This window comes from Entelurus aequoreus, linkage group LG03, assembly GCF_033978785.1.
Source record: "Entelurus aequoreus isolate RoL-2023_Sb linkage group LG03, RoL_Eaeq_v1.1, whole genome shotgun sequence".
Classification (NCBI taxonomy): domain Eukaryota; kingdom Metazoa; phylum Chordata; class Actinopteri; order Syngnathiformes; family Syngnathidae; genus Entelurus; species Entelurus aequoreus.
In genome coordinates this window covers 33860936-33873117 of record NC_084733.1, presented here as the reverse complement: position 1 = coordinate 33873117, position 12182 = coordinate 33860936, and the positions used below count along the sequence as shown (strand labels likewise).

Sequence of the window (12182 nt, the reverse complement as noted above, 5' to 3'; positions counted from 1 at the left end):
ACCTAGCTTGCCAAAGATTGTAATAAATCCATTAGAAGAAGACAGCCTGCAGTTTCCTTTAACTTGGAGACACACATATATATCTTTGGCCATTAAAAGCCAGTCATTTCCAGGAGTTATCTCACCTTCTGAGTAGCCACTGATTTACTAATGGTTTCTAATGTTGTAAAAATGTGTAGAATAAATATTACATTTCAACATTTCTGTCAACGAAGATTTGCTTCAGCCTGCGACACATAGTCATTTTGATAGTAGGCTAATATAGCTAATATAGACACGTCATGTGTTGCCTTCATTATAACACTTACAGTATTTACAGCTTTTAATTTTTTGCGGCTCCAGACAGATTTGTTTTTTGTATTTTGGGTTGCCGACTCCTGGCGTAGCTACGCGACTAATGTGGCATTTGTGTGCCTCCCCCCGACTCCTGAATGAGAGCAGAATCAACATGAAAACTGATCATTTGAATGCGCCTATTTTGGTCTCTTACCCACACACAAATGTAGGTTTTTATCTTTAAAAACTGAGCTTTTTGGAAAACTTTGGCCAGAGTGGAAGTTTTAAAAAACTCTGACTTCAGGGTTTGTGTGTGGATGGGTAAAACATAGCTTTTTGTGTAATTTTGGTTTGTGCGACACTATCTCGTGTTTTTAAACCTCATTTAACAACAGAACAAAAAGTTATTGGAAAAGTTTGGAAAGAGTGTGACGGCTGGTTTGTTTTGTTTTTGTTTTTGTTGCCATCACTTTCCAAAAATGTGGGTACACTGGCTCATTTGTTTTGGGACGACTGGCATTGCGATCATATTTTTTCTCCTAATTTTTGTTACTTTGCGGTGCTTCTTACTAGCCAGACAACTAGGCTCTCTGTCAGTGCATCCTAAGCTTGCTGTCCTGCCTCTGCCCACCAGGACAAAAATTGTGGATGACTGACAAGACAGTTCCCTCTGTTAAATTGTACTATTGAAAAAACGTGCTCAGGTGCTGAAAGCGATGCACAGAGTAAACCCTTCTTGCACCATGTTTGAAAGTGAGAGACAAAGAAAACAAACACACACAGACATGGCAATTTTTAGAATTTATTTATTGTTCGATTAATTGATCTATTGACTATCGGCCCTATTGGTTCTTGCTGTTGTGTATTTGGGATCTGCATAAGTCCTGAAGATTTGAGCGCCTCTGCCTTTGTAGCCTGTGCCGTAGTCAAAAAAGCTAATTTTTTTCTCTATCCTCTTGTTGTGGGGCATTCATCCTCTGCTGTTGCTATTTCTAATAAATAGAAGCATACAGTTTTAACTTACACTACCGTTCAAAAGTTTGGGTTCACATTGAAATGTCCTTATTTTTGAAGGAAAAGCACTGTACTTTTCAATTAAGATAACTTTAAACTAGTCTTAACTTTAAAGAAATACACTCTATACATTGCTAATGTGGTAAATGACTATTCTAGCTGCAAATATCTGGTTTTTGGTGCCATATCTACATAGGTGTATAGAGGCCCATTTCCAGCAACTATCACTCCAGTGTTCTAATGGTACAATGTGTTTGCTTATTGGCTCAGAAGGCTAATTGATGATTAGAAAACCCTTGTGCAATCATGTTCACACATCTGAAAACAGTTTAGCTCGTTACAGAAGCTACAAAACTGACCTTCCTTTGAGTAGATTGAGTTTCTGGAGCATCACATTTGTGGGGTCAATTAAACGCTCAAAATGGCCAGAAAAAGAGAACTTTCATCTGAAACTCGACAGTCTATTCTTGTACTTAGAAATGAAGGCTATTCCACAAAATTGGTTGGGTGACCCCAAACTTTTGAACGGTAGTGTATATCTGTCAGTAGACTTGCTATAGAAGCGCTAAAAACTACCGGTACAACAAAGATGACCCTGTCAAAGTTGAGCCATGTAAATAAGACTGCCCATGAAACGGCGCATTTTGAAGAGACGGTCAGAAAGCGACTTGAAGATGGTCTGTAAAGCATACTCTATGCAACATTTTGACCAAAGAACCACCATTACATGTTATGTAGATCACAAGGAAGTTTTTTGCATGTAGAAGAAAAATCATTACATGCGCCTTTTGTTTGAAAATAGACCTGCACATAAGCAGTGCGTTTTATAATCTGGTGCGCCCTATGGTCTGAAAAATATGGTACTTTCGCTCTCAATTGAATATTTGTAACAAGTTTGTGCCATTTCAAAAAAAAAGAACTAATGTAGTGTTGCATGTTGTTGTACCTGTTAATTTACACAAGAAACAAACATAAGTTTTGGAGAAACAGTTGACTTGCACTTTTGAGGGCTGCTAGAGATCAACATCCTGCCCTCCAACAACCGGAACTAGGAAGATAGTGTGAAGGCGGAGAAGCCGGTAACCAAATCAGAGAGAGAAACCATTAAAAATATGTCCTACCTGTTAGCAGCCGACACGGCGAATCAAGCCCCGCTGCAGAGTCGGTGTGCATCACACAAGCTGCAGCGAGCCTCCGTGCATGTGGCCTCAAACAACGGACATTTATCCGTTAAAATATTTAAAACCTGCAGAAGCTGTGTTTCAATTTGTTGTGTCTAGTACTGACTGAACAAACTGGATGGTCAAACAATAGCTTTGGTTCACAAACACATTGCTTGTTGTGTTTTGTAGAAGAGAGAAATCATCCAAAAAGTGACTTCTGCGGTCTGTCCCTCAATGACGTATAATAGATTCGTTTGCCAGACACTAGAGAAACACGCAGCAGCTCTATGAAAACAAGTAGCTTATAATAAGGGGATATGGATGAAGAGTCAGCGAAGGAGGCGCACATTAGTCCGCTCCCAAAGGTAAAAGCTAAATAATATTAAAACATTTTCACATAAGACTACCGTCATTGTTTGTGGTACATGCTATTCTAATGAATTTCAAACAGTATTTATTATCAAAAAGGAGTTTTTTCATATTAAAAGGCATTCTACATTTTAAAAATGTGGTATTTTAGGAAGACCAAGAACAAATTAAATGTATTTGAATTAATTTCAATGGGCGGGGCTGCTTTGGGATACAAGTGTTCTGAGAACGCATTGAGCTTGTAAGTTGTGGTACCACTGTGGCTGCTTTTTCAGGCTTCTAATTGGCCAAAATGCACATACAATTTTCATTATGCAGACAAATATTATTTTAACTAACACATTTTTTTAAATATCCATGTTGTGTAGACATGGCTTGATATAACCCTTTTTCTTCTGTGGAGGAACATCGTTCATAAAGGTACAGACATGCAAAGTGGTGTGTTCCCAATCGGGTTTACTCAAATAACTTTTAATTCTAAGTCTAAATCAAGGCAAAATTGTGGTCAGCATGCTTCCAATAGATATTGAGGGACCCCTAAGCCTTATTCAGAGTTGTAGCAAAACAGGACCTTTAAAAAAATGTGATACTCCATCACTGCGTGCACTGTTATCTCATTTTATGTTTTATTTTTAATCATTTGTGCTAACGTATTCAGTATGAACACCATTGTTGAGTCCCATTTTGAATTTTTATGCAATTGTTGTTATTTTGTGACATTTCTCTAGGATTGTAATTGGCTTAAATAGACTCACATTAAGGGTTTTAGCACCATCTGTTGCGTTAGCATATGACTTATAACATGCAAATGGTTTGCAAAGTGTAAAGACGCTAAAGCGCCTCTCTACAATCTCGATCATATAACTGTCATCTTTTTCATGCAGCTCCTGTTCTAATCTAATTTGAATGTAATCATAAAATTTCATATATTTTCATTTTCGTTAATGGAAAGGGATTCCTGGAAAATATTTTACTGTTAAGAATGTTACCTGGTAATCCAGCCTGGTACTTTGTGAATGTACAGTACTTGTTAAGTTCATGGATGTGACTATGTCGCACCTGTAAGGACAGAGATGCGCTGCCGCGTCTCGCCTAACTCCAGGTTGTCGGAATCTCTCAGCTCCACTTTGTCATAGCCATACCAACCCAGCAGCTCATTCATGGTGTTCTCTGCAAAACTCTGCAATACAAACAAAATGATGATGAGCTCATTGAGTAGAAACCTTGATTATGAATCTCCTTTATGTCGCAAAATAAAAACTTTGGTGACCCTTCCATGTCTATAAAATGATCTTCAAGCTAAATACAGATAATGAAGTGCATCAAAAAACAAAACAGGCAAATAATGTACATGAATTACCGTAATTTCCGGACTATAAGCCGCACCTGACTATAAGCCGCACCAGCTAAATTTAGGGGAAAATACAGATTGCTCCATATATAAGCCGCACCCGACTATAAGCCGCAGGGTTTTGATGTGTAATTAGCGTAGTATATAGGGGTTCCTGCTACCACGGAGGGGATTGTCGGGACAGAGATGACTGTTTGGGAACGCAAAGCGTCTCATTTATTAACAATAAATCTTTCAATCATTCAATCAAACTTTCACATGGCGAACAGCATTCGTGCAGAGTACAAATAATACAATGGTGCAAAGTTTATACAAAGTGCTCGCATGTACGTTATCAAAATAACCAGCCTACCGGTATATGAAAAGTCAGTCTTTAATCATTGTGTCATCGTCTTCCTCCTGCGTACTAAAACCACCGAAATCCTCTTTGTCGGTGTCGGAGAAGAACATGCCGTAAATAAGCCGCACCCTTGTATAAGCCGCAGGGACCAGAACGAGGGTAAAAAGTAGCGGCTTATAGTCCGGAAATTACGGTAATCCCCTTTTCAGCAAGCCAGAAGTTGTGAAGGAGGATTTTTTTTTTTACTTAAATTGATATACTCTAATCATTGTTAATACAGGTTGCACATTAAGATGATGAGAACAAAAAGAAAGGAGTAATTCACTTTGATAAAAGTGTTGTGATCAAATATGTCTTTGTCCCTGTATTTGCTTTCATCAAATAAAAATAAAAACATCTGGAGACTTTCAGAATCAGAACAAGAATCAAAGTCAGCTTTAATGGCTAAGTATGTTTACCACATAAAGAATTTGACTTGGTGGACTGTGTTCTCTTTGTACACGCTAGAATATGTTGTAAAAATGTCTCTTTAAACATTATTTTGGCAACATTGTGGCAAGCAGACTAACCAGTAAGCCATGCCCTCTGTTACGGCGCGGATTCGAACCCGCTTCCCTCCTGCAACTGAGTGTTACAGTTCCTCCTCTGGCTGCTCGCCCGGACACGCACCCGCTCACGCTAAGCGCAGCACGCCCACGCAGCGACAAGCCTGCACGCAATCGCCAATCTGCACACCTGGGACTGATGAGGGCGAGCTGGATAAAGGACCAGTGGACCCAAGGATCCAGGCGGGAACTTAGTTCTCATATGGTGTATCGTAAGCGACAAGCTTTATGCTCTATCCTTGTTTTCTCTCCGCGGCTTGATTTGTCCCTTGTCTTCTCCCGTGTTTTAGCAGTGTTTTCCTTCCGTTGCCCTGGATCTCGACTGCCTCCCTCGTTCCTCAACTCCTCGCTCGCCCCTGGACTCTGACGCCTCTCTCTCGCCCCGGATCACCTGCCTGCCCCATGGACTGCCTCGTTCCTTTGCTCTCGTCAGCACTTGGTATCACACACATAGTCTTACACCACACACTCTTGTATTTTGGTCACACACTCCATTCTATAGTTTAGTAGTATTGTTTGCTATTATTATGTATACATTGACTATATATATAATAAATTATTGAACATTACTGCCCTCTGGTGTCTGAGCCGTCACCTCCCCTCTGCACACCATAACACCCTCGGCCTTTTCAGCTACCACAGAAGCAGAAGCCTCAGGATATATTTGTGCAAACTTAGTGATGTTTAAGTAAATATCAAAAAACGATTGTAATTATACGGAAAATACATTTATAACAGTTTAATAGACAAATATATTAATGTGTATTTTGTCTTTTTATAAATTTTTAAAAAATTTTTTTGAAATACATTTTTTTCTGACCACAAATCCCTGTTTTTTAGTTTATCAATTTCTATGTACCAGTACATATGACTCGTTCAGAGTGTGTACAGCCCAACCCTCATGAACGTCTTCTTCTCTGATTTTGGAGCAACGTTTGCAAAAAAGCAATTGCTGTAGCACATAGATTAATTGTAGCTCCAACATCCTTTTTAATTGCCATTGTCTGCACACGGCGAGGGTAGCTAACAAGCTAAAAGGACGATGAGTGTCATGGTAGCTCACGACCGATACTAGCAATTCACTGCATGGCACAAACTTATCCTCAACACCAAACTATAAAAGACTCATAGCAGTGTCGGAAGACTCACACACAAACACATGTCTCTTTGCTAATCTGAATTTGCAATTTAATTTAAATATGTCATTAAATTGGGACATCAACTTGTCTTAAACAGAGATTCAGCCATTCAAAACAACATATGCAAGTCTCCTGTTAAAGGGGATTTGCACTTTTTAGAACATTGCCTATTTTTTACAATTCTTATGAGAGACAACACATGTTTTGGGTTTTTTATTGTATTCTATTTTGTAATAGTCGGCTCGTTTTAGGTAGCCAGCAATGCAGCAAATGAAAGCAATTCATTCTGCCTCTAAATCACTCTAAAAATGCTTCCAAAAACCACCAACAATACTTCATGTAGGTTCTGTAACCTGTATAATAACCAAGCTGTAGCAACATTGTTATTGTAAGAGCAAACAAGGAGGAACTGTTTTTCTAGCGTGGTAACACATCGCCATGCTCAGTAAAACTCACACTGCTACGGCATTGGTCGTAAGATAGCTTCTGTGTCAGCAATTGAATGGCCTTTGAGTTTGTAATGCACAACACAATGCGATAGGACACCAATCTATACTGACTGAAAAACATGAAAAATCATATTACAGTATCTGCACAGTATTAGCCAACGTTTCATGTTTTGTTTGTACACAGCTAGCACGACACTGTATGTAGTTGTAATAACAAGCATGATGTGTTGCATATATCATGATCCACATTTAAAGACTTACTCGATGGACATTTGTCTGTTTGGTCAAACTGGCTGGGGACGTTTCCAGTTGATTCAGGGTAGATGGAAAACAGTTTGTACCACTGCAGGGTTTCTTTGCACAAACAGTTCGTCTTTCGTTGTGATGCAGTTTCTTTGAGCAATGTCCTTCTTGCCAGATACAAAAATCCTTTCCATCGATATTAACATAGTTCACTACTCAGTGCAGCAGAAGAAGCACTCAATTTCTGTCGACATAGCTTGGCTCCAAGTTCCACATTTACACCGCCTAGACATGCCGATCCTGACTCTCTTGGCTTCCGTCTGCTCCAACGTTTCACCCACTCTTCGTGCTTGCTCAGTTTCTATAACCAGCAGTTCCTCCTCCGTATATTCAGGTTTAAAAAGATATGGTTTCGAATCCTCATTTGTCCAAAAATAGTTATCTTTGTCTATTACCAAGCCTGCCATGATTAGAAAACACACCCGTTTGTTACCGGGAGTAAGAACACAAATTTGATGAGAGAAGGCGGAAGTGTGTTGTTATGGGAACTGAAATAAATGCGCCCAGGTAAGAAGTAATGCTTAAAATGACCAAAATATGGTTGATATTGTACATATATTGTTATGAATGTGTAAGTTACCACATTATATATACTTACATTGTATTTTTAAAATATTAATGGAGGGTTCTGAAGTGTAAAGGCTTAATAGGGCACTCTATTTAGCCACATCTTGCAAGCATTGTTTTAATCTTTAGAATCCTAAAAAAGAAAAGAAAAAAAAGATGTGTGTTCTTGTCTCTCATAATGAATGTGAATGACAGGCAAAATATATGTTTAAAAAAAAAAAGTGCAATTCTACTTTAAACACATCTTTATTTATTAGGTAGAAACTGATCTAGAAGCGTTTCATAGGAATAAGAGAAGTACCATAAAACACACTGTGTCACGGCGCGGGCTCGAACCCGCTTTTCCCCGGCAGCTGGGTCTGCCAGCACCTCCGCTGGCAGCGTGCAGAGACAAGCCCCTGCTCGCGCTGGCCGCGTTACGCTCACATGCCGGCAAGGCTGTGGGCCATTAACAATCTGCACACTTGGGACTGATGAGGGCGAGCGGTATAAGGACCAGTGGACCCTAGGATCCTCGCGGGAACTTAATTTTTCTATCATGTACCGTAAGCCGACTCCAGCTTTATGCTCTCTCTCTCTCTCTGCGTTTCCCCTCCGTGTCTGATGTCCATGTTGTCCTCCCGCAATGCTTTTTCCCCGAGTTCTCCTGCGATCCCCTGTTGTTCCCCTCTGGATTCTGGACTGCCTCCCTTGGATCTCGACCTCTCGCATGACCACGGACTGCCTTCCTGCTTTGTCCCTCCTCTCGCCCAACACAACACTAGGTAACACACACTACAGCTAATCACACACATAGCCTCACACACACACTCTTGGATTTTGTCACACACCATTCTATAGTTTATTTGTTAGTATTGTTTGATTATTATATATATTTTCTATATATATAATAAATCATAGAGCTACATCACCCCCTTGTGGAACTGTGCCGTCATAACTCCCTCAGCAAACATAACAGTAAGTTCCCGCCAAATATTATATTAGGACCTGACGGCACAGTTTTCCTTAGCCCCGCTCACCAGTGACTTTATTCCCCCCCCCAGTGACTTTTTTTTTTCTTTTTGCCCCACTCACCATGTCTTTTTCCTTATTTCACTCCGCACGGGAAGATTTTTCTTTTCCTGTTAACCTATCGTGGAGGGGAATGTTTAGTGGTGATATTGGCAAGGACGAATTTACCCTCCGCCTGGACACCCTCCTTCCACCCTCAGTGTCTGTCCCCCAGTCTACAGGAAGCGTCTGGCATCTGATGTCGGAGAGGGGGATGGTACTGACGGCTGTGCTGGTGGGGTAGCACAGCTGCGGCCAGCAAGACCGCTACCACCGGTCTTTCGGTTTGCCTGGCCGCACCCACCAACCACACTACCAGCACCAGCACCAGCACCCAGGCTGGCCCCCGAGTCAGCACCAGCACCCAGGCTGGTCCCCGAGTCAGCACCAGCACCCAGGCTGGCCCCCGAGTCAGCACCAGCACATAACCTGGCCCCCGAGTCAGCACCAGCACACAGCCTGGCCCTCGTGTCAGCACCAGCTCCCAGGCTGGCCCCCGTGTCAGCACCTCGGCCGGCTTCAGCACCTCGGCCAGCAGCGCCGGCCCCAGCACTTCGGCCAGCACAGGCTTCTGCACCTCAGCCAGCTCCTCAGCCGTCCTCCACGTCTCCGGCTCCGACGACATTGTCCTCTGCGTCTCCGGCTCTGACGACATCGTCCTCCTCGTCTCCGGCTCTGACGACATTGTCCTCCTCGTCTCTGGCTCCGACGACATCGTCCTCCTTGTCTCCGGCTCCGACGACATTGTCCTCCTCGTCTCCGGCTTCGACGACATCGTCCTCCTCGTCTCCGGCTCCGACGACATCGTCCTCATCGTCTACGGCTCCGACGACATTGTCCTCCTCGTCTCCGGGTTCGACGACATCATTCGCCTCGTCTTCTGCATTGTCGCTCCCGCGACTTCCGGCTGGCCGTCTGCACAGGCGGCCATCAGGCGCCCGCACGCGGCGCCCTCTGTGGCCAGTGCATGGACGCTTTTTGCGCCAACAGCAGCGACGCCCAGGACATGGGCGTGGTACTCGTGGGCTGTTGTAGTTAGGGCGCCACTCGCGTCCGCCTTCCTGACGGCCTAGAAGGTGGCTGTTCATTGGCCGTTCGACTCGCCGGCTGCAGCGGCGGTCTACTCGCCGCCGCCACCAGAATTGTCCCCGATTGTTTCGGGGACACTTGGGCCGGCGACCCACCACCAGTTCCCCCCTCCGCCCTCCCTTGTCTCTTGATCTTGTTGTTCTGATTTCAGTCTTAGGACATCTGGAATTTGTCCATAAGGAGGGGGGTACTGTCACGGCACGGGCTCGAACCCGCTTTTCCCCGGCAGCTGGGTCTGCCAGCACCTCCGCTGGCAGCGTGCCGAGACAAGCCCCTGCTCGCGCTGGCCGCGTCATGCTCACATGCCGGCAAGGCTGTGGGCGATCAGCAATCTGCACACCTGGGACTGATTAAGGCGAGCGGTATAAGGACCAGTGGACCCTAGCATCCTCGCGGTACCCTAATTTCTCTATCGTGTACCGTAAGCCGACTCCAGCTTTATGCTCTCTCTCTGCGTTTCCCCTCCGTGTCTGATATCCGTGTTGTCCTCCCGCAGTGCTTTTTCCCTGAGTTCTCCGACGATCCCCTGTTGTTCCCCTCTGGATTCTGGACTGCCTCCCTTGGATTTCGACCTCTCGCATGACCACGGACTGCCTTCCTGCTTTGTCCCTCCTCTCGCCCAACACAACACTAGGTAACACACACTACAGCTAATCACACACATAGCCTCACACACACACTCTTGGATTTTGTCACACACCATTCTATAGTTTATTTGTTAGTATTGTTTAATTATTATATATATTGTCTATATATATAATAAATCATAGAGCTATCTTGTGGAACTGTGCCGTCATAACTCCCTCAGCAAACATAACACACTGAAGAAGTCAGTTCAAATGTATTTAATTATATTTGAGACAAGTATAGGTCGTTCATTTCTTTCACTTGGTGCTGAGCAGGCATTGTTTATGACTACTGAGTGGATATATTGATCTGTATTGATATGAAATACCACTGTGGTGGCAAGGACAATGGGCAGACGTGACAGACGTGAGCCATGCTTCAAGTCAATGAAAGATAAAGTCATGGTAACTACTGCATATGCACAAACATTTAAGACCTGATTTTCTAAAGGTTTGCGTGTACTAAAACACGTGCAAACTTGATAGCACACACAAAGCTGATCTACTAAAAGTGTGCAAAGTGGATTCCGTCTGTTAAATGAGCAGAATAAGGCATGCAATCCATTTTGCGTCTTGTCTTGCTGATCAATAAAACGCCCACAATACTGATAGAATAAAATGCAAACATAATTATTAAGCATGTGCAATGTGATTTATCAACACTCATTACTGCTTTGCGGGCACTATTTAGCGTTTTATCTAGCCCATGTCAGGACGTGCAAACTGACAGTTCCACACACGGCTGCAGAATCAATGCTTCCGCTGCAAAAACAGACAATCGACAGACGATGGAGAATCCTCGGTCCTACGTATGTGTGTCAATATTTTGGTGGACGGTCAGAAATAAAAATATTAAACATATTGTCTATTCAGCAATTCCCTACTATAATTTTATTACTGCTTGGTGACTTATGGGGCTGATTAAAATTAATTCATTTGATGCGTTTTTTGTGTCTGCTGGCGTTTTTTTAATGTTGTTTTTTTTAATTTAGGAAATATATTACTATAATACGAAGGTCCTGAGTAGTCGTGAGTTCAATCTGTGTGATCTCTCTGTGTGGAGTTTGCATGTTCTCCCCGTGACTGCGTGCATGGGTTCCCTCCGGGTAGTCTGGCTTCCTCCCAGCTCCAAAGACATGCACCTGGGCATAGGTTGATTAGCAACACTAAATGGTCCCTAGTGTGTGAATGTGAGTGTGGATGTTGTCTGTCTATCTGTGTTGGCCCTGCAATGAGGTGGCGACTTGTCCAGGGTGAATGTAGCTGAGATAGGCTCCAGCGCCCCCCGTGACCCCGAAGGGAATAAGCGGTAGAAAATGGATGGATGGAATATACCTCCAACATGAAAAGATGTCATTTGCTTGCGTTTTATTTTAGTTATTTCATACGCAAAAATGCGCTAGTGATGCGACCCACAGCCTCGCGTACAGAATGTGCAAGTGAAAAAGTGTCAGAAAGTGTCAGTGTGCATATGTTTCTGTTGTCTAGATTGTGATTGAGAAGTGGTGTTACAGATTATAGATGTGCCCTTCTGGTTCAACGCATCGCTCACAGATAGGAGCTTGATAACATTAATGTGCAGAAAATGATCGCCTCGTGGTGAATGCCTGTAAGCACACAAAATCCTCATTTAAACTAGAGTTTATGCAATTCCGGTAGGAATTACGTGTGAATACCCCAATCATTGCTGAAGCCAAATTTAAAAGCTGAATGACTGCAGAATTAATTTAGAACAAAGTTTGAATAAACAGTAGGAATGGTTTGAAAAGTGGCGAGCTGCAGCTCAACTAAAATGCTAGTGCAATGTAGAATGAATGGTAGAAACGGTGGAACTGTAAAAT

At 42.9% G+C, this 12182-nt stretch overlaps 1 protein-coding gene across 4 annotated transcripts in view; it reads right to left on the bottom strand.

The window, feature by feature from the left end:
- sobpa (sine oculis binding protein homolog (Drosophila) a) overlaps window positions 1-12182 on the bottom strand; it is a 102077-nt gene that overhangs the window by 72145 nt on the left and 17750 nt on the right. For all 4 annotated transcript variants that reach the window (XR_009825278.1, XM_062041716.1, XM_062041718.1 and 1 more), the window contains exon 2: window positions 3882-4002. Coding sequence is in view for 3 of the 4 variants with exons in the window: in XM_062041716.1 (XP_061897700.1) it covers window positions 3882-4002 (121 nt within the window). In the remaining variant the exon portion in view is untranslated. The remainder of the gene's footprint in view (window positions 1-3881; window positions 4003-12182) is intronic.